Source organism: Melospiza georgiana, chromosome 5, assembly GCF_028018845.1.
Source record: "Melospiza georgiana isolate bMelGeo1 chromosome 5, bMelGeo1.pri, whole genome shotgun sequence".
NCBI classification, from domain to species: domain Eukaryota; kingdom Metazoa; phylum Chordata; class Aves; order Passeriformes; family Passerellidae; genus Melospiza; species Melospiza georgiana.
In genome coordinates, this window is record NC_080434.1 from 10,990,790 (window position 1) to 11,014,366 (window position 23,577).

The following is a 23,577-nucleotide window of genomic DNA, read 5'->3' on the forward strand; positions in this document are numbered from 1 at the left end:
TGCATGATGCCCAGTAATTACAGTGTGTTTATGTCTTAGATAATTATGGCCATTGGTATTTTGTTTAGCAGTTAAAGCAAATGTTGCCTGGCTTGTGATTTTTTTCTTTTCATTTTCATGTTGAGATACTGAAATAATTGTATCCAGTCCATGCATCAGTTTTAATAATGTCAGCTTCTGCTCTTTCAGCAACTGATGTTCCTTCTTAAGATCGTCTACATATGTGATGGCTCAGGTCATAAAGGGAAAGCAATTTCTACTCAGAATTCTAGAAGTGAAAAGGTGCTGAGGAGGCTCTTGTGCAGATCCAGTGAGGGGCTACCATGTGGAAAGGCACTTCAGGCAGGCAAAACTGTTTGTTTGTCCTGTGTTGTACTTATATTTAGGAGGCATTTATTTTTGTAACGTGTTGTGGCATGATGGATATCTGTCATTGCAGTCATGTGTGAACTCCAGGACTGAGGGCTGAGTACAGATACGTGAAGCAGCACTTGGCACCGCTGGGATGCAAAGATTAGAGTTCACAAAAATAAAACTAAGACAAAATATTTTGTAAAAGGAGTTTTTTGGGAGGTGGTATGGTTTTATTTGTGTGACAAAAGCGGTTGCTTAAGATTCTCCTGTGGACTGAGATATTCTGATTAATTCTTGATGCTTTCATGCTCACTTCAGGGAGATGAAGTGCAATTCATTAGCAAGGTGCTTGGGTCAGCCCCAGTGATCCTCATAGCCAGAGCAAAACAAGGGGCAGCTAAGGAAAGAAAGCAGACAAATGGATTAGTTTTAAATGTGCTGTGCTGCCCAGCAAGACTTAAAATCATTAGCTGTGCGTATGAATATTTATATATGAGCCAGAAAGCAACGAGCTAATTTCCTTTTTGTAATGAGAGCCTGAACTGTTCACAGCAGTATTTTAGAGATTTGTTATTACTAGCCTCTTCCTCTGCCCAGTCAGGGTTTTATTCTCTGACTTTAAAAACAAAAATGTGTTTGTAAGCAGTGCAAGTCACATTTGCAAATAAAAAAGAAGAAGAAGCAGCTGTATCTAAGTATTATAAAGTTTAATTGGTTTAGATTTACGAAGGTCCCTGAAAAGAATGTCACTTCAAAAACCCAGTTTTAGGCTGAAATGAAGTTTTGGGAGATAGTTTACTATTGTAAAAAAACAGATTTTGCACTTCTTTTGAATTATTTTAATTACTATTTGCATACAGATTTTTTTGGTTTTATATGGTGGGACAGGTATATGGAAAATTCCTCCCGAAGCACTTTCATTAACATGTCATCATCTGAAATTTTGTGGTATTATTTTTCCTTTGTCTTCCTGCCAGAATTTATGTTGAAAGCTGAATTACATTTTTAATTATTTCCTTAGAAGTGATCGTGGTAAAACCTAATTCTTAGGAAATTTACAAACACAAACTGATTTTTCTTGATATCCAAGTAGAATAGTTGGAGGAGCTTATTTTTATGCCAAAACATTTTAGAAAAGATACCTGATAAGTGTTTGCAGGCTGTAGCCTAGGATGGAAGAGATGAGTTATTGGTGGTACAGGAGATCTGGTAATAAGGAGAGGCATTTCAATGTGGTCTTCATATATATGACAACCCAAAAAGCTGGTGCCTGTCCAGGAGGGGTCTTGGGAGGAGCTGGTTTGCTATTTTGTTGACTGGATGAAAACACAGTTTCAGAATTTTATTGAGAGATATGTCTGAATATCTTGTTTTCACTTTGCTCAAGAGCCAGGACTGTGTGTGTATGTGAATTTAGAAAACTCAGTCCCAGAAATGAAAAATGCTCTTTACAGACAGTAAATAATTCCTGCTGAGATGTGTAATTCTAAAAAGGTGAATGCTATTTTCTTTGAAATAATCTGATTCAAAGATTAAGGAAATTGAATCTGATTTCCTTGATGCACAAAAATATGTATAAATATTTGAATATATATGTCTTTGGTTGAAACCTTTGGTTGTCTTTCCTCTACTGTGCAGTGCTGTGGCCTCACCTTGAGTCCTGTGTGCAGTTTTGGGGACTGCAATGTAAAAAAGATGCTAAGGCATTAGAGAGTGTCCAAAGGAGAGCGTCAAGGATGGTGAAGGGCCTTGAGGAGAAGCCATATGAGGAGGGGCTGAGGTCACTTGGGCTGAACAGCCTGGAGGAGACTGAAGGGGAGACCTCACTGCAGTTACAACTTCATTGTGAGGGGCACAGGAGGGGCAGGCACTGATCTCTGCTCTGTGGTGACAGTGGCAGGAGCTGAGGGAATGGCCTGAAGCTGTGTCAGGAGATATTTGGGTTCAGCATCAGGAGAAGGTTCCTCACCCAGAGGGTGATCAGACACTGCAACAGCTCCCCAGGGAAGTGGTCACAGCACCAGCCTGACAGAGCTCAAGAAGCGTTTAGACAATGCTGTCAGGTTCATGGTGTGACTCTTGGGACGTCCTGTGCTGCTCCAGGAGGTGGGCTTGATGATCCTTGTGGGTCCCTTCCAACTCAGCATATTCTATGTTTCGTTGTTAACTTTTTAAAATGTAAATTAATATTGAATCTTAAAAAAAAAAAATAATCTTACAGTTTAACAAGCTTGTAGGGAAAGCATTCTGCATTTCTTCTTCACCAAGTTATAACAAAAATCAATTATTCTTAACAATGTGAGTTCTTTATAAACATAAATCATTAAAACAGAAGCACACAGACACACTTTAATGACACATTTCAAAAGTGATTTTGCCATAACTTTCCTATTCTGTTCTTTTGTTGTATGAATAGTCATGCAAGTTGAATAGGAACTTCAATGAGGAATTCTGCATTTGATTTATGTACTGTAATTTAGTGCAACACTTTTTGTTCTATTTATATTGTGGGTTTCATGATAAATCACCTTGAAATGCCTGAACCTAGTAATGATGATTACATTTATTTCTTTTTTTTTTTTTTTCCAAAAAACTGTTGAGACAGCACTCTTTGTCTCAGTTTAGACGATTCAGTGTATGAGCAGTACTTTGCAGACTGTGGATGCTGGAATTTGCAGTTGGAGAGTCAGAATCTTGTTGTATCCCAAGCGAAGGAGATAATGTGCCAGAGAGAAGAATGAATCATGTAAAAAGCCTGGAGAGAGAGCTGTAGTCAAGGAACAGATTTTGAAAATGAATCTTGAGTGATGGATTGTTGAAAGAAAAGAAGTTGGAGTTCCAGGGTTCACTATGCTGTCAGAGAATACAATGTGTTTTTTAGTCCAAGGGATGGACAATAAAGGCTGCATGCTTTTAGTAGAGAGTTTCTCAGCTGTGATCCATGTTCATAATTTCTAACCACAAAATGGGAACTAATTTCATGGGTCCATAACTTCTATTTTTTTGAGGTCAAAGCAGAGCTACTCTAAATGATGTACCCAGAATATCCAAAGTGTATTTTCTATGGATATAAATGCAGACATTCAGAACTGTATACATTTAATGTCATTGAGAAAGGATAAGCAATTATGAATTTATTACCAAAGCTTCAGTGGATAATATACCACAGAAGTAATATTTGAATCACAGGATACTTCAGGTCAGGAAGGATCATCTACTCCACATCCTTGTTCAAAGTGGGCCCAGCCTCAAGGACAAAATGTGAGAAATGGATGCATACCTTGAAGAATTTATTTTTTCTAAATTGTTCTTCAAAAAAAAAAAAAAAAAGTGACAAACAAACCTGAAGGTTGTTAAGTCCTGCGATTTAGTTTCTATTATAGAATAAAATGTAGAGTGCTCTGTGGTCAGGGAACTCAGCATTGGTTTTGATGACAAGTGTCCATTGTACTACTTAGTGCTAGTGAAGATAAAGTAGAAAGAGAAATAATTCAGGATATTTATATTTGCAGTCCAGAAAAATGTGATGGCACTGAGGGATGGAATAAAAACATAAGCCACCTAAAGTCTGGAGGAAGAAAGATAAATAAGTATATGAAGCACATCGTTTTAAAACTGTTTTTTCATATGGATGTGCTTACTGGGGTTGAGAGCAAAGTGGCTTTTTTACTACAAAAATGACAAATAAAAGTGGAGGTTTTTGTTCTAGATGCTTGCTGATGAGTTGCCTGATGTTTCTTTTTGGTCATTTTTGCCAATACAAAACTGTTCTGTGCCACAAAGTCTTGGGGAAATAGTAATTTATAGACTAGACACGCATTAATTGAGGAGGAAATTGAGTCTTTGGTAGCTGGCACCTTCAGTATTTTTGTGTCGTTTAATTGAATACATGTTGAGGAGAGATGGGTCACAGTCAAGTTGAAAGCCTCTTGTGGACATGTGTGCATGTATGTGTTTGCATGATGCATGAATTGCAAATAAAGCTGCAGAAGCAAAAGCTCTGCTTTGGGTTTTGTCACCCTGTTCCTCCAAGCAGGTTATCTGACAGACTTATGCACATGATACCTAGTTCAGCTCCTTCTGGGTAAAAATCAGGCTTGATGAGTGATGTGAATGTTTCATTTGAGTGTTTGAACCTACATCCTCAAGTGCTAAGAAAAATATTTTCATGATTCTCTTAAGATGCATGGATTTACTAAGAGGATGAGCCCTGTTTCTGAAATGCCTTACCTTTTCAGTGTAAATGAAGCTGAATCAATTGCCAGGGAAGTGTAAATACTGAAGAAATTTTTTAACCCCTTCTCCACTCCCTCCTTTGGGTTGCTAAAAAAAAAACCCCACAACAGCCATGTGCTGTGGAAATGTAGCTTTTGCTATACACTTTATTCATGCACATCAGCCTGCGGTGTTGGTTTGTGTGTGTGTTGTTTGCAGGAGTGAGAGGGGATGGAGGAGTAGATGTTGAACTGAACTGCATCTCTGCATGATCACAATTTGTTTTTCTCAGAACATATCTGTCCAGGAAATCATCTAGTACTGCTAATTTGCCTAAAGAATGAATTCTACTTTTTTTTCAAGCAGGTGTATGTTCAGTGTAACTGGGAAATTTTTCTGATTGAACATTTGTTTTCATACAGAAGTACCAGTTTTCATGAGAAGCTCTTATGATTCCTTAAGCTTTGACTCAAAATGTTTTTTCTGAAAAACTGCAAAATAAACCAACAATAATTATATGCTAGCAATAAATTCTTACAGAACTTTTTAAACACTTCCATTCATGTAATTTGCAAGACTATTGTGCTGGTTTATTTCTTGAACTGTCTTCCATTGTGCAGTCAGTAGCCAAACTGAAGAAAAATAGAGGAAGAGAACCTCTGTGCAGTCACAATCACAGAAAAGATTAAATAAAATCCAAATTACATAAAATTTTTTCATCTTTTAATTTTGTTTTCCAGAATGAAAAATCCCCAGGGCGTTCCACAAGTCGATCAAGTAATATTTCAAAGGTACGTGAATTCTATTTTCTTTTTCTGGAATTTAAAGAAAACTAGGTAATTAAATATAAAACAGTACTTTAATGCATTATATTCATTATGCAGTATTTTATTTATTCATAAGAACCAGATTTTAAGTTTTGCTGCTGAACATTATGGTTACCCTGTAAACTCCCTCATACTATTGGTCATTACTGTAAAATATGTAATAACAATACTAAGCAAATAAATTAATACACTTTTTTCACCTCTTTTCCCCAAGTGTTTAATGTTACCTTAGCACTTCAGCTTAAGATAAAATTACTATTTTCTTTTTCTCCTTCTGCCCTACCCAAATAATAACAGGTGTAAAATGCAAAGCTATAAATCTGTGTTCATTTCAGGCTGAGTTCTGAATTCCTTTCACAGGGATATATGGTTCACTGAAGCCAGGACTTTACATCTAGATATTTTTTGCTTTTTAGGAAAGAGAAGGGAAACTTTAGGAAAGGCAAAATGTGATTTTTACTGAAGTTCTTTGGTTTTAACCCCCTTTTCTTGGTATTTTTGGTTCAGATGTGGCTGAAATTTATGCCAAAAAGCCGGGATGTACAGGAGGCAAAAGATAATTTATATTTTTTTTTTTAATCCAGGCCTAAACACCTGCCATGTATTATGTTTGGTTTTAAATACGTTGCATTTAGGGCAAGCACTGTATCCTTAAACCTCTTCACAAAATATTTTTGTCTTTGGGGTACCCACTGTAAAACTTTTTTCTTCTCAGAGCATAAAACAAAAAAAATGACAGCAAACCCCAACTGTGATTTTAAGTTAAAATGCTAGTTCCATGCGAGGTTCTGCTCTCTTACATTTAGAAGGGAAAAGAAGTAGAATATATCCAGCCTGCTGTAGATACGGCTGAAACTCTTCTGGGTTAACTGCCTACCCTTGGAAATCATATAGATATATACTTACAAACTCTATTACTGGGAATTGTATTAATTATTTTAATTACTATTTTTAAAAGCATATATTTAGCAATAGTTACTGTAAATCTATTATGAATTGATATTACTTTCTCTGCTTTTTTTGAAGACAGATGCATGGGTTGCGCTGTGACAAAGCATAAATATATTCACTGACATGAGAAACATGCCAGTGACTAACATGTATTTTGAAGGGATTTCTGCAGAAATCAGTATAGTTGCTTATTAGAAAGTGATATTTGCTCTGGTTTTAGTTGCAAGCTAAACTCACAATTTTTCAGTCATGCACTTTATCTTTTTTTGAAGTATAGCATCATGCATTGTTTTGAATCAATTTTTTTTCTGAAGCTACCTGCCAGTAGCTTTTTCCAATTTTCCAATGCTGAAAGCCATTTGATTGGAATTCCAGTTTTGTTTGTTGTCTGACTTAAAATGCTTTTTTTCTAAAACAGGTTTTCATATGTATGTATATACATAGAAAAGCAAACACCTGACTTTTCAGGTTAATATTGCATGGCAGAAAGTGATAGTAAAAAATACTCCACCTCAAAACAAGGATGAAAGCTTCTAGGGCAGATAAACTGCATGGCAAAGGCAAGATCTGAGTTCTGTGCAATGTCAGATCTTGGACACAACAAAACTTTCAATGGGCAGAAAAATTAGATAGTCTTTATGTAAAACTATGAATTAGTGTCATCAAAACACTGTCTTTGACTGTTTTCATTTGCCTGTATGTGTAAGTTAAAAAGGATCAAATGGAATTATATTTTAATTTGCGTATTCCACCCTTAGCTGGATGTAGAGCTCCTCCCCCAGAGCAGATACCACTGGATTTTGTACTTAGCTATTTGTGAAATGTAATACAGCATAGATTCTGTAAATGCAGATTCATGTTTCATAATGCTCTTAAATTGTTTATTTAGAGAGGACACCTGAGGTTTGCTGTGTATGCTTGGGCAATTTTGCATGCTAGGTACATGAATTTTAAGTCTGAATTTTGTGGTATTACAGAATAAACTGAATTGTTGAGCACTGAAGATGTCTTATCTAGTTATAATGAGAAGGAATGGTTTTGATTTGGTATTTTACAGATACTGGTTAGTATAATCTATTCAGTCAAGAGATTTTACAATCAAACATTCCCAAGATGGGTGGATGTGTGTGTGTGTGGAGATCAACACCTCAATTTTACCATTGACTTTTGCAGTCTGTTGAGAGTGTAGAAGTTTAGCATGTTGCAAGGACTTTTCTTATTGCATGTCATTTTCTGGGAAGGATTTCAGTGGCAGACTATTTAAGGCAAATGAAAGAAAAAAACTTAAAATATTTGTCTGACAGCTGTGGCTCTCTTCAGTGAACAGCAACCTAAGAATTTGTTCATTCACCTCAACTTTTTATTTATTTATGTCAAGAAAACTGCCTTGAAGCTCTAAAAGCAACTGCTTCTGATAGTTTCCCAATCAGAGACAATTAGGAAAATGTATCAGTGCCTAATTTTTGCTACACTTCTGGTAATAACCTAGATTTTTCCTGTGCAATCAATAAATAAATAAACAATCTTTTTGCGTTCTGCCCTGCTAGCACTTAATTAGATATGATTAATAATTTATTAACTAGATTATTAACTCATCTTTTGAATTTTCTGTATTTCACATTATCTTGTATTGACAAAGTGTAGCCCAAGTTAGTAGTTATGGCTTTCAAAACCTGTCTACATAAAGAAAACTATACACATAAAGAAAAATATGAAACACTTGGAAAAGTGAGTTATGAACCAGCTGTCATGATTTTAAATTATTACTATATTTTTAAACATTAGACTTTTTTCCCACCTATTTCTTCTGTTGCTGGCAGAGAAGGAGCTTAATTATTCTTTGTAAGAGATAGGATTGTTCAATGTTCTGGATTTCAGAGTTGCTGTTATCCTATCTGCATGTGTTTAAAATTTAGGTAAATTAAAAACTTGACCTTGATCATTACCTATTTGCCATTGCTTAGTTTTCTGTGCACTGTAACTTCTTTCATTAAAATTCTTATGTCTTCCTAAATAGATGTATAATTTAAGAGGAAGGGTAGTCAGAGAAGGATCTGGTGGATTCATTGTTTTCTGTTGTGGTTAGCCAGTGGAACAAATTTTGTGTCTGAGTTACAGTCTGTAGCCTTTATGCTCTATACGTATTTCTGAGGCTGCCTGGTTATGTTAAAATGCTTTATGGAAGAAATGTTTCTAAAACACTGTAATTATCTTTCTGTATGTTAATTATGATTCAAGAGCTCATTAGAGAAGGATAGTATCTCAGCAGCAAGATCTAAAATTCTCTGATGGGAACCTTGGGCTTATTTTTCAGTACGGAGAAAATCAGGCTTGGAGCAAATTGCCTGAATTTTGATTTGCCTCAATTACTTCTCAAAAGCCTGGAGCAGGTGTTAGAACACTTTTTATTTACAAGTCTCTGAAGCTTCCATCTAATAAAACTCTGTCGAGTTACATCAGGAAGTGAGGTGCTTGTTTTGGAATATTCTGTGTGATAATATTCACATGAGTAATTTAGAATATGAATAGCAATAGGGGAAAGAAAGAAGGAAATAATTATTTTTACTCTATGTTAGCAATTTCTGATTTCTTTTGTCGGGTGAGGTTCCTCTCAATAAGATACAAATGAAAACCAAAAGGCACCAGGATGCTAATCTAGAGGAAAAATTTATTGTTTCTAATGTATTGATTGTTGATTTGAATCACTCAGTTTGTGACTTTGAAAGAAAATTCACAAACTGGGCATCAAATTCTGTACTATTTATAATACTTATAATAATAACAGTGATAGTATAATAGTAGTAAGTAATACAATATTTATGATAGTTATAAATTACCATTTAATCTCTTCCATTAAAATTGAATAATCTTTTAAATGGGTTTTGATATTCTCAGCTATTTCATCCTCTCTGTGTATGAGGTGATTGTATGAAGAGACCTATGTTGCAATTTGGATGGTTTGCCCAGCTTGAGGCAGAACTCACTATTACACACTGTAAGTGTTTGTAGTGGCCAAACATCGCCATGTCTAAGGCAGTGACACCAACAGAGAGCACATAATATCTCCTGGTAGGTTTCATGGTGAAAAAGACATAAAGGAACTTCAGTGTTCTTTTGAAAGAAGTTTTTACCATGGACTTTGTTTGCCAGAACTAGGATTGCAGCATTTCCAAGATAATCTGTTTCATGACTGAATCCTAAAGACCAGTTGTGTGACCCCCTAATGTTTTGCTGCAGGCAGGTACAATGCTCCAAGTTGATCCATAGTTCTTACTGTTCTTTGCCAATTTCATGCTAATCACAAGTGAAAATTCTCTTCCAGATTGGTGGCTGCTTTATTTCAAGGAACCACAAAGCTCCATCCTTTCCAAGTGTATGTTCTAGATTACTGTAGTGAGTAGCTGAGGGAAAACGTAGAGCTTTCAAAAAAGAAAACAAATCAAGAAAAAAGTCCTTGCTCTTGTAAGGCATAAAATGTCAGCCTTCATAAGTGCTTTTACAGTAGATAATATGATGTATACAAAACTGGCATTAAAATGTGAGTATAAATGTTACATTAGTCATCAAGTCATTCTTCTTGCTCATAAACAGAATCATTTTTATGAAAGCTGAAGACTAACCTAGCACTTAGCTCTCATTTATTGAAAACAACAGTGCAAAGTAAACAAGTTAGTGAAAAGATTTTCTTCATCAGAACAGAATTCATTTTGAACACAAAAAAAAGGCAGAAAACCAAAGACTAGAAGTAGATCCATTGCATAGTAGCTGTGTTTTTTAAAACTCCTAGATATGAATGTTTGATTTCCATGTGTAGAGAATGCTTTATGGTTTGTCCATACAATTTATTCTTTGTTCACAATAAGCTTAACAAAAGGCATGGCAGCAGAATTTCCTGAGTCTGCCTGAAAATTGAACTGAATGAAATTGCAGGCCTATATGATGGTATTAAATACATGGGGACAGCCAACAGATAATAGTTCAGATCTTGACACATCCAGATAAAACTGCAAATATGTGTGGAATGTGTTGTGCCACAGTTTTTATGTTTTTATACATGCTCACTTAATTTCTGTTATCAGAGAATTCAGTCCTATCCTGTGATAGCCAATATCGTACAGATGCAGCTTTGATTTGTTTTTAGTAAATGGAGTATGCAAGTCACTGCATATGCTTATTATATATAATTAATTACTTCCATAATTATAAATAGCAATTATGATCTGTAACATACCTGTTACATATATACTCTGGAAATCTTTGCATGGTATTTGTTTTTTCACCATGGTACTCAGAAGCACATTTCGCATATTTGTCCTCAAAACAAATTCAGTTAAGCAAACTTTGTTTCTACAGTGGTAAAAATTAGGGGAGTCATGCAGTTTTATGTTTATTGTACTTCATAAAAATCAATATCTTGTTTTTCACAATGATGCATTCTCGGGGTTTCACTTCTTTCAGTTTAGTAATTTCAATAATCTTACTACAACTCTTTTGCTTGGGCACATTTAGGCTTCTCTCCTCCCTTAGGGCTGGAATAAATAGACATCAAATACACAGTAGAATGAGGTTGTTCAAGCATAAGCATGGTATCCTCACAGATGGGATTTCATCCAGTCTGTCTCCTGCACAGTCCACCAGACCCAAGGAGGAACATGGTGGGTGTGCGCACTCCCATTCACTTGTGAGAGCATGGCAGGAATGTCATCTGAGTGAAAGCTGTTTAGGTTATAGGAATGTTTTGAGGGTTTCAGTCTTGCAGATAGAGGGATGTGTGAAAGCAGATGCCCTCTTTGGAACAGACATTCTAAATGGTTCTCTGAGTGCTGCCTACCTTTAGACATAAAGTGCTGCAAAATCCAGTAACAAAGAAAATGCAGGTTTTGTGCTTCACCTTTCCTATAGGCTAAATTTCCATTTAGCTCCTTCCAGACAGTCAAAAGCTGCTTATCTCATGGCTCTGCACCTTTTGTATAAAACCTGGCACATCCTTTCTTCCAATTACCTATTTTTTTTTTTAGGAAACATGAAACATTTTTATTAAGAAAGTGATAGTGACTAGAAAGATGCATCCTTGAAGAGACTCATGAATGAAAAATACTGTGTGGCTGTGATACAAAGACTTTTACATACTATAATCCATCTGATAATTCAAAGCTTAACTAGCTGTGCTTCTATGCCTATAGAAAAAGTGGGTTTTTTAGTTGAACCTGTACCTTGAAACTAAAGATTAACATTAAAGATTAGTAAAGCAGGAGAAAACAACTTAAACAAGCTGATTGAATTTACAAGTTAAAGCTGTAATTACTCGTTTGCTTCATTTTTTAAATGATAGTATGGATTTGCCATTTGCAATTTTGATTTTAGATTTCAAACTACTTTATAACATAATCATACTGACTTTTAAAGGTGCTGAATGGTGTTGTTTGGCAGAATCCAAACGATTTTTCTGCTCCTTCCTTCTGTGTTACTTTTCCCTTAATTCCTTCTCTTCAGAGGCAGGTGAAAGGAGGGAAAGGAGAGAAAGAAAAGGCTTAGGGAAGAATTGTGCAAGGAATAAGTTACTGAAAAAGAAAATCTGTGAAAGATAATTTAACAGAAATTCAGTTAGTAATTAATGTAACAGTTGCTGTAAAGACATCAATCAGATTAAAAACAACTTTGAAATCTGAGCACAAAGCAAGAACTCTATCATGAAGAAACGAATAAAGAAAAGATAAACATAACAGGCAAACAAGCCAAAATGCAGAAATCCCCTCTGCCAAACCCCTGCACACAAATTTCAGTTGCCATCAAGACCGAGCTTGTAAAATAACACCCACGTTAGGTCACCTTCATCATGTTTTGGAACTTTTTAGACCTGAGGAGATGTCCACATAAAAGTTCATAAAGGTGGATGTTTTCTGCAGAATGTTACGTTGTTTACCAAGCAGAAATTTTCAGATTAAAATACACAGACTGGGTCTCCTGCTGAGCTTAAAGCCAGACAAACTGCTCTGATCTTCTAAAGGATCCATTCCTTTGTGTGCTGTTTTTCAAATACGATAGAGTTTCAGCTTTTTAACTATAATGGCTGGTGGGATCTGGAGCACTCTGTGATGCATCACTGCTACTAGAGCAAACTCAGCAGGGGAATAGAAGCATTAGACATGTTCCCTGTCTGCCCTATCACCCATCAATTGCCTGCAGCTTTCTTCTTCAGCAGTGTTCTAGGTTGACCAGCTTTTGGAAATGCTTCTGTTCAGAAGAGAGACACAAGAGGATTCATTGCCCTTTCTGGTGATAGCTGTGAGGCCATTTGATATAAGCTGTCCATTACATCATCTGCTTTTTCAATTTAAAGTTTCACTCCCTTGCTATGTGATTCTTTGCACTTCTGGAATCTGCTTTTACTCAGCTTTTCTGTTAAGCTGAAGCAGATCCCTTCTGTGCTCTTAGGAAGAGCACAACTTGACTCATGTTCTTGCACTAGTTTCAACATGCAGTTTAAGCAATAGATGGCCTCTAAGGACCTCCCCCCCCCCCCCCCCCCCCATTTTATTTTATTTCATTTCACTTCATTTCATTTCAACCTTAATTTTAGTTTTAATTTAATTTAAACTTTATTTCATTTCATTTTCTGGAAACTTCTACCAGATCCTGAACACTTAAGTAAAGGTAGCCTTGATTTGAAATTTTTACTGTTTTCACCAGTTGTACTTATTTCTGTACCCCGTTTCTGTCTTTGCTGGTTTTCTAACACAGACACATGTGTGTGACACTGAAGTCCCTTTTTGTTGGGTAAGTGATTATCATCTCACTTATCCTACTTATCCTGAAAACTCTGTATTTACCAGTATTCTGCTTGAAAAGCACACTGCCAACATACCAAAAATAATTATGGATGAGTGCCCTGTCATGTCTGTTAATTGAATTGCAAATCCTTGACAAGAGAGTTCATCTAAAGTGGCCGAGGCAGCAGAAGGTGGTGACTGGGAAATCTCTCTCTCCTAAAAATCTTTTTGAAATGCCAGACCTGATCAGCTGGAGTTGGCATTTTCCCTTAGACCTCTTCCTTGTGTTGATGGCATAGAGAAATGAGCTGCCTTGCTTATAAATTAATTGAGAGACAGCTTTATTTTGAATTACCACATTTAATTCTGCTACTGATGTAATTTGTTATGATAAAATTAGTACAGTGCTTGTTTAGTTTTCCCATTCCAGTGAGCTGTACAATATACCTGTCTGAAGAAGACATTCATTCAAGGAATACTAATAAAAAAAATAACTGTTATTCAGCCTCCCAGGTGGAATTGGAGTCCTCATCATCAGTCTGATCCCTCTATTGACTAAATACGGTATCTCAAAATATTCAGTGTGCTGTATAGCAAAATAGCAATGGGATGGCAATTACAGCAATAAGATCTGTCTGCTTGAGACTGTTTCCAACATCTGCTGCATATGCATTCCCAAAAGAGCTGGACTGATGAGATGTGAGCAGAATATATTCAAATTATCATGTTCTGTTTTGTCAGATATGCCTTGAAAATAGACAATTTCCTCTGTAAACACACTACCCTTTATGCCCCTCTAGATATCTTTGCTCTCAGACTGACTTTAAGAGATATTATTATTTAAATTTTTAAAATTAGTTTGGGATGTAAGGTTGTAAAAGAAATGGCAAAGAGGGAGTATTGCCAAAAGAATTGGGGTAAACCTAGAGGCAGTGCTGGTAGCAGAAAGCAGATACAGTTACTGCTGTCAGAACAGGGTAGGATGAAAAAGTAAAGGGACTAGGCAATCAACTGAGTTGAAATTTACAGGTTCTTAAAAACAGCTCATCTAGATGTGAATTATTAAATTCATTTGACATGTGTTAGCAAGGAGAGACCTGACATTAGCAGGTCCTTCCACTTCTATTTCATTTACAAAGGCCCCATTTACAAAATAAGGGCCTGCATTTCCTGTGAAATTCAAATCAACATCAGAAAATTAATATCAGAGCATCAACCTTTTTGGTTTTAGAAGTCGCTCCATCAGTTCATTTTTTTTTTCCATGAAAACACTTTTAAGATTGAGCTGGACGGGGTGATGGGACATGTTGTCCACACTGTGCTTTTGCCAAGAAAGGTTAGAATGGATGATCTTTGAGGTCCCATCCAACCTGGAATTCTATGAATCTATGATTTTACCATGAAAAGCTAATTTAATGTAGATAAATGCATATAAATTTAGATAATGTAGATTAAAAATTGTGTTACAAAGTTGTAGAAATTGAATTAATTATATTTGATCACAAGTAAGAATCTGAATTATCTTGTATATAACTTGTCATGCTTTGTTTTTGAAGACTTAAATGGTGCATTGGCTTTTTGCCTGCCACTTGTCATGTTTGCTCCAATAGGACTTAGATAAATAAGCAAGAAGCATTCATTTTGTAAAAGATATTTATGTAAATTGGTTTTGAAGGAAATAAACTTTCCTATGAGTTATGTACAACTAAACATAGCATCATGCCTGCACAGGGGAACTAGAAAGTAAATTTGACTGAGCAGGACTGAAACAGTCCAGACCTCTTGACAGTTGAAAGTGAAATGTAAGATTTAAGTAGTCAAGCTGATAATGTAATTTTTATTTTAAAATAATTAGATTTCTGCTGGTCTGCAGTTCCAAATCGTAAGTGTAAAAGCTTTTCAAGGAGCTTGTTTGGTTTTTGGCTTTATTTCAGCTCTCTTAAGAACTGTCTAGCTGGCTTCCTGCTTTAATAGCTGCTGAAAGTTTCTTGAACTTGTGCAGACCTACTGTATGGCTGCTGGGCCAGCTTAACCATATCCCTTCAAAGGGTATTGCTTGTGGCAAGGTGATGTAAAAATTCCCTTTACTGTGTGGAGTTGACCTGACCACCATTTAAGACTAGGCCAAACCCCTGTGGTACAGAGATCCCAAACGAAGCAATGGTAACAGTCCTGGAGCTGTGAGGGGGAAAAAAGAAATGAGCACATCATGAGGCATGAGTCCAGGATTCCTCACTCAGCTCTGGGGCTGGGTTTCTTCACCAGTCTTTCCGCTGGGGCTTGGTCTGGAGGGATGTTTCTTCATGCAGCAGCAGCACATAACCCAGTAACATTAGTTACTGGTGCTGATGTCTGCATCTTTCCTCATTAAGTAGCTTAAGACATGCCTAATTACCCAATGCTAATCTCAGAGGCTGAGATGGAAGGAGATTATATACCCAACCATGCATCTAACATATGTTTCCAATATGTATGTAAGAAACACTCCTACTCTGTCCCCATGCTTATAATTGAAATACTGCTTTTGTAGAAGAGGAGATGTGGAATACAATTTCTCTCACAGATACTTGTCCTTTTCTTCCAGCATGACACTGCATGTGTACACACTAATGTTCCTCCTTTGATGGTGAATCCAGACATGGCAAAAACCTACAACACAAGGATTGTGTCAATTTATCAATTTAATTGCTCATTTTGGCTTAGTTGTTGTATATCTGATTTTCATTCATGGAACTAGAAGTAAAGAATTAGGAATATTGTTGGTGGTTTTGGTGTACTTTTGCTATATTAATCAACAGGTAAAAATGGTTACTTGAATTCCAGGAGCTAGAAGATTGTTTTCATGCAAAAGCACTATTCTTAAGTCTCAGCTGGTACCCATATAAAAGCAAAAATCCACATAGGGGTGACTGATGTTTCCAAAAGATGTATGCATTAAATAGAAGGGATATTGACAACCTCAGCTAAAAGTGAAGTGTTGGCAGGTACTTGCTGTTTATAATTATTTTGCTTGTACTACTAATTTTCCAACACCTTTTTAACGCCACAAAAATGTCTGTGGAAGTTGAGCTAGAAATAATTTCAATTATCTGACTGAATTTGGTTTGCTAGTACAAAAGATTTGGATAACAGGCTTTACATCTTTGTTTGATTTTTGCTTTGTACTCTTTCTTAATAGTCATCCTTCCCTTGCATCTGGTGCTCGATCTTGTGGAATTGTGAGGCATGTAGTATTTTGTCTGCATTTGGAAGTGATCACAATGGGCTGGATGGGGTTGAATAGTAAAAGCCAATAGCCCTGATCAGCTGCAGGAAGGTCACAGCCTTAGTGATTTGTATTGAACCCACTTCCCACAATACTGTGTCTTGTGAGGGATCCTGAAGAATCACAATGCCTTGGATTTACATTTGGATTCCATGGAGTTCTGCTGTCAGTTGATAGCAAGGCAGATTGAAATGGTGTGCTGCTAACACCATCAAAATATGTTTTCAGTGAAAGTATTGGGTAACTGAATCTGCAGTTTGTAGCAACAACCTTATGAGCAAAATGTCACATACGAAACATTTTTATATCTCTTCTGCTGTTTGAGAATGTGATCAGCTCTGTAGAGATGCAGCCTGCACTTTGAATTTTTCTGGCTCATCTCAGCTTAACATTTTCAGCTTTTCTAGAAGATCTGATTGCCTTGAAAACGTTTTAAAACACACTCTATTCTTCCTGCTGTTTCATCAGTCCATTCAACCTAAGTTAACTTTGGGTTCTTCATCACTAAATGTATCGCAGATGCACTTCACGTGATTTGGAAAGGCATCATCATGGTTGGTTGACTGCACAAAAGAAAATCAGACATTTTCCCTTCAGACATTTACAGTAGAGCCAAATGAAAATTCAAATGCTGAAAGCTGCTTCCTCAAACAGTGACAAAAAGTAGTCATGAGCGAATAAGAGCTCAAACACTTCAGTCGTACCTAGTTCCACAAATTGGTTTCACTTTTGTTCAAGCTTCCTGTATTTTGCCAGCTTCTATGTGTTCAACAGCGCACTATGAACAGCAGAAACAGTTGTTTTAATTTTGTGATCATGTGGCAAAGCAGTAAAATATCTGCAATGTATTTCATGGACAAAGATTCCAAACTGTCTAACTTATTTCAACAGGCAAGCAGTCCTACAACAGGAACAGCTCCCAGGAGTCAGTCTCGGTTATCTGTCTGCCCCTCCACTCAGGACATTTGTAGGTACGTGCTGAGAAAAATATACTCTCATCTGGCTGATACTTGTTAGTTGCTTTTATTAAATATTATGCAGCTATGTAGCTCTTGCTTCTGCTTAACGTATTCATAATTGACATAGACTTTAGTTTTCTTTTGATCTCTCTTTGTTTTGGTTTTGTTTTTGTGTTTTAGTCTCATGTTTTTGTATTAAAATTCATGTTCTCATTCTCATTCTTTTTTTTTCTCTGTGTGATTTCTCTTTCCACCACCCTTCCCATTTCCATCCCTTTCCTTTGCTTACTGCTTTGTCTAGATCTACTACCTTGCATGATTTGTCAGAAGATGAGCTTGAGCATGCAACCCCTGTCATGGTGCTGGCCCCTTCTAATAGGGAGCTGGGTGGTAAGAAACTCATAAAACGAAGGTTTAGGCGGAAAAAAGAGACTGGAGACAATGGTGAGCACACAGAAAAGCAAGGAAAGGGGAGAAACTGTAAATTGCATCCTGAGCCTCCGAGATCCAGCTGGAATGCATCTGATTCATCATCATCTTCGGATGAGAGTCAGTGGGCTCAGGCTAGGAGGAGAGCAAGAGAAAAGGCCAGGATGGCCAGGAGAGGGAGAAGAAATAATAGATCATGCAGTAACCAGGATGGGTCTTCAAACGGTAATGCTGTTGAACTTGTCACCTTGGGGACAATGGGAAAAGAGAAACAAGAGGTGTCTGACCCTGAGAATCCTACTTTAAATCACCGCCGAAGAATTTCGAGGCTTAAGGAATCACAGTCTTCAGCATCATCTCAGGATGCAAGGATTTCCTCAAGAAAATGTGGGAAAAGCAAAGGGAAAAGCTCCCACAGAGACCGGCAGCCTGTGCCTTTCCTTAGGCACACCAAGGACTCCTTTGCAGAGGCAGGCTCTGGCAGTGATGCTCTGGCTGCCCCAGATCATGGGGCACCTGCTGGGGCAGGGCCCACGGTGCCTCATGCTGCTCAGAAGCCTCCAGTGTTGTATGATGACTGGTCTGATGATTTAGAAGTATGCAGGTTAGTCCCTAATAAGAAGGATTTAACGTTCTTAGGAGGAGTTTCTCCCTGCCACGGTCGGAGTGCCTTTCCCTTGACTGCTTTCTGTCACTATTTCTCAGTAATAAATTAGGCTGGGCAGGCCACAGGAAATAACAAAGAACCTTTGATACAGAGAAGTTAGCATATCTCAATGTGAAGAGATACTTCCCTTATTTAAAAAGAATAATCTTAAAAAGGAATCAAATGTTTGTCTTTGCTCCATGAAGATGGACCCACTCTGTCCTCTGGCAGAGTATTGGGTTTTTTTTAAATCTCCAGCTGGAGGCAGAGAATGGAGCAGGATGACAGATAGCTCAATACAATGGGATATGGAGCTTTTCCTCCTTAAGTGATCAGCTCAAATCCAGATTTGGTCCCCCTATGTAATATTGCAATGACTTATATGAAATTAATTTATGGTCTTAGAGTTGCCATTGTCTCAGGAAGCCAGTGGATGGTGCCTGGAGAACATTGTCTCTAGCAGGGCATAATTTGTCTGTGATTTTGCACTGCCAAACACCTCCACACTGTGAATGTGTATGGGCTGTTAGTTCAGTCACCCCTCTCAAGGATTGAATGGTACAAAGGGTGATTGTGCAGAATAAGCAGTAAAATAAGTTTTGGGAAAGAATAAGCAACACCAAGAGTTCTCTTTAGTTCAGAATTGCAGGCCTCTGACAGTCTGATGCCTTGGTGTGAAGCATGCAACCAGAAGGTGAGCATTTTACCCTGGAAATGAGATGAAGCTCGCCGCTTCTGGGCTAACATCCAAATTTGGAGTACACAGCTGGGAACACTTGAGTTACTTACTTCAGTGGTAAATAAAAATGCACCATCCCGTAAGTCTAACAGAACTGAAACAAGTATTTCCTTTTTTTCTCCCTCACCAAGCTTGTGAGCCAGCATTGGCTCTCATCTACAAAGTGACAATCTGGCTTAGTTTCATCATATGGTCACCCAAAACTTCTCACTTTTCTTTGCTGGGAAGAATTTGTGTGGAAATGTAAACAGAGGATGAGGAAGTTCATGATGCCACATCATGCAGTCTTACAGTATGCTTTAACTTAGTGAAACACTGCAAAGATCTTATTTCTGAAAAGAGAAAAGGTAATATGCAGGTATTTTGTGGGGGTTTTTGCAGCAGAAGATATAAGCCATTACTAACCCAGCTAGGGCTATGCACTCCTTTTTATACTTATCAAGCACCGCCACACTTTTCCACTGTTTGTCCATTGTCTGTCTTAATAATTTAAAGCTCTTCAAAGTCCAGCTGTGTTTGTGCTTGAGTTTATGTATTTGGACCAGGCTTGGGTTCTCTCTGCCTTATGGAAATGCAGAGAAACAGCAACAATGGTAAACCATGTTATTGAAATTTATTTACAAGGTATGATGCAGAGATGCACACAGGTAACTACAACAGCCTCAGTGTTGTTTTCTATTTCTGAACTACCCAGATTGAAGATCCAGTGTGGTACAGGCAGTACATACATAACAGGTCATTTGGTAAATGAGCTACCCAAAATTTGAGAAAATCCACTTCAGCATGGATCTTCATAATGGACTTCATTATACTGTAGTAAAAATTACACAAATAAATAAATAAATGAACGTGTGTGTGAGTATATAGATATACACACACATACTATATATATATATGTGTGTGTGTGTATATCTCTATATATGTATATACATATATACATATACATGTTCTGTAAATGCATTATGTAGATTAGTCTTAGCCGTTCCCCAAGTCACCAAACTTAGAATTTGCTTTCAGATGAAAAGTGAATCCCAGTCTTTTATTTGTCTTCTCAAACCACTGAATTTCATTATAATTTTTCAGGCACTTTTTGCAAGACTTGGAGCTTGGTTCAAGGATGGACGTTTTGGATGTGCATGCAGACTTTTCAGCCAGGCTCTTATTTAGTTGAGGAAAGTTGAAAAATTTTGATAGGTTGTACCCTAAGGCTCAGTATCAGTGAAGATGTTCTTTGAACAACCAGCATTAAACTTAATATGATTGATGATGAGACCTGTTCTGCAAAATTTCTCAAGCCAGTCAGAAACACATTTTTCTGTGTCAGGGATAATACCATTTTTTTGTTGTTGTCATTATCAGATGTATCATAATGACTGTAATATATCTAGGAAAAACATAGCAAAATCAAAAGCCTGTTAATTTTTTATAGCTGATAAGTTGTCTTACTTAATCAGTTTGTAGACAGCTGAAGAAAAAGGAAGACCTGTTTTTACCACAAATTCAGAACACACTGCAGTTTCTGTTTCTTGGGACATGTCCATGCACTTCATTGATTTGTGATCTGTGGTATGTTTTCTTTTAAAAATTCGCAGCCTCCAATCTGAAACAAAACCTGAATAAGTAATTGTCTGTCAATGTAGATGTGCACATATACTCCTCATTTTTCTGCATGAGGTATAGAACAAAGAGGGTGGTTTTGTTTATGCTAAGACTAGGTTAGCATAGTCACTGTTTGTGATGTGGAAATTTTTTTTTCCTGGGGGGTTTCTTCAAGCTTTTCATCCTAGCTATTCATATCTTTTAGTGGATATGACAGCACTGGCTGAGAGGACTGGCCCTCACCTAAATAGTATTGTGTGGAAATAGCAAAGGAACAGGGATCATAAACTTCTCTTGGCAACAGTTATTTTGTCTTTCAGTTCCTGGGTAGGCAACTTTTTTCCTTCATTGCCTCATGGATTGCTGACAATTTCTTCACTCTGCATTTATCAGCATGAGCTGGAATGTGACAGTGCACACTCAATTCCAGTATAAGCACATTTTAGTCAGATAAAGTACAGTACCATTGTGCAATATGTTCTTCAGCTAGTCTAAGGGGAACCTCTTGGTCACTTCAGGGAATTATTTGCCCTTCTAGTGTCACTGATTCTTTCCAAACTGCTGAAGAAATGTCATGGCATCAATCCTGACCTTTGCCGTCTCTTCCCTGGACAACTACTTTCTCCTGAAGTCCATTAGGAGCCAAGATTTCTTCTTCTGAGATACCACAAGTTCTGGCTGTGCTGAGTTGTTTTGGCACCTAATTTAATTTTTTCTTTATTTAAAGATTCACAGGTTAGGCTTTCGAAATCATGAAGTTAGATGCTCCTTTTCCTAAGTTGCTCTGTGCCTGAGATTTTCTTCATTTTCTTTACCTTATCCAGGAATTTGCCATGGCTTGAGGCACAGCCTCAGAAGCAGCTTTCTTTGGTCTGTGTGTGGATAATCTCCCCAAACTAAACAGCTGTGAATTGGATATGACAAAGTGAATGGATTGTGAGAAGTTAGTCCCATGGATTTTCACATGGAAATCACTAAGAAAAGAAAATTGAGTAGTTGATATTACCATAGTGTATCATAAGTGCTTTGTGTATTGATTCTGAATATCTCTTGTGGTATTTTTATTATTGATGATATAGTTGAAAGATATTTTCTGTTTAACTAGTTAGGGTTTGGTGTACAGTCTTTTTGTACTGCTGATTCAGTCATTTCAGCAAAAACACATGCACTTAAATAAAGTGGAGTTTCTCACTTTGAAAAAAAGAGGCTTACTGGAAGTCAAATTTTGATTTTGTTGAATGAACTCTGAATGACTTTCTGCAGTCAGGGATAATGGCAGGCTCTCATTTGAGGAATAGGGCACAACAGTAAGGAAGGGGAGAAGTAAAGAAGATTATGAGGTTGACTCATGAGATCTGCAGAGTATATTTCAAGCATAATTTTTAAAAAACAGTTTTCAAAATCTGGTGTGTTAACTAAAAGGCCATTAAAAATGTAGGAAAATACTAATATGGCCATTTTTCTGTGTTAGCACAATTATAGATGGGAAGAAATACTATATACTGCACCTGACAAGAGGCAATATGATTATGTAGTTTTCTCTTGTGAAATCAAGTGTTTCAGCAGGGTTTTTCTTAATGTTATTTAGTAGGACGTGCAAGAAAATGTGTTTTTTCATTAAATTACTTACATTCTGAAATATTCAGGTAGAAGAGTGCTCATGAGATGAGAAGACAGAAAGGTGGTTGGTAGGAAATAAGTCCTTGAGCAAGAAAAAACAGAAAGTTGAAGATAGATATATAGAAGATAGATATATGGGTTCAAATTCTACTGCTGAATTTTAACACTCATTCTAAATACTTATGCTGAAACCTTGATGTTGGATCCAGTTAAGAAACTGTAATGCAGAACATGTAGACTTGAAGTACCATCCAGAGTCTTCTAAAATCTTCTAAAATGGAATGTGCTCCACTTCCAGACGGTGGTGGTTGACTGGAGAGTTTTTAACCTGGATGTTAGTGTGTACCTTGTGATCTCAGCATGTTAGGAGCTAAGTCTCTGAATCTTGTCCTGCATGTAGATTCCTCACCCCTTTCTCAAAAATAACCATACCTGTGACTGCTGCTTACTTTCCTGTTCAGAGCTTTATTTTTTGCAAAGTGACTTTTTGATAGGGATCTCCTGCTTTTTGAGGAATCTCCTCCTCTGCTTGATGGTCTGGTGGCTCATCAGTCTTTGCAGCAATATGAAATTCTGGTTAATTCTATTATCTGCCTGATGGTTCAAATCCCCATCTGTCACCTCTTCAGCCATCTGGTTCTGCAGTCTCTTTTGGAAGCTCTCCGCGCTTCACAAGGATGCAAGGAGAGCCAAAGTAAGGCAAGTATGTCTTTGTTGTGATTAGGCTCACTTGTCTGGGGGAGAACTGAGTCCTTCTTTCTGCTTGTTTCTTTCAGAACTTATTATTATTTTTAATGGAAATAAGTGAAATGGCACGGCCTCCTGTTAGAAAGTTACCCTTGGTTTTAAAGGTCCATTATTAAATACTTGAAGCTTGCATATTTTGTGTATGGAGTTCAGTTCCTTAAAGCTTTGATTTTCACTAGGTGGGTGGGAGGAAATCGATATCCTGTTTTGAGATGCAGTCCCTAGTTCTTTGAACTTGTTCAGTGCAGTAAATCTTGTCAGACACGTTTCTTGTGCTAACCATGCATCTGAGGCAGCAATTACTTGTAACTTTAGATATCCTATTTATCACCTATAAAGAAAGATTAATAGAAAGACAAGAAATGTCGACAAAATAAAATATTTATGTGCTTTCGCTAATGTTGTTTGCTCTTGGGGCTCTCACAAATTCTCATCACTTTTGCAGAAATGAAGAGA

The 23,577-nt window shown here is 37.0% G+C and overlaps 1 protein-coding gene across 2 annotated transcripts in view; it reads left to right on the forward strand.

Annotated features, from left to right (window-relative positions):
• The window catches only part of MARCHF1 (membrane associated ring-CH-type finger 1), a 222,686-nt gene that overhangs the window by 170,118 nt on the left and 28,991 nt on the right, over positions 1-23,577 (forward strand). Inside the window, exons 3-5 of one of the 2 annotated variants that reach the window (XM_058023775.1) lie at positions 5,310-5,360; positions 17,274-17,353; positions 17,643-18,374. In XM_058023775.1, coding sequence (XP_057879758.1) covers positions 5,310-5,360; positions 17,274-17,353; positions 17,643-18,374 — 863 coding nt within the window. The remainder of the gene's footprint in view (positions 1-5,309; positions 5,361-17,273; positions 17,354-17,642; positions 18,375-23,577) is intronic. The other variant, XM_058023776.1, reaches the window with a different exon arrangement.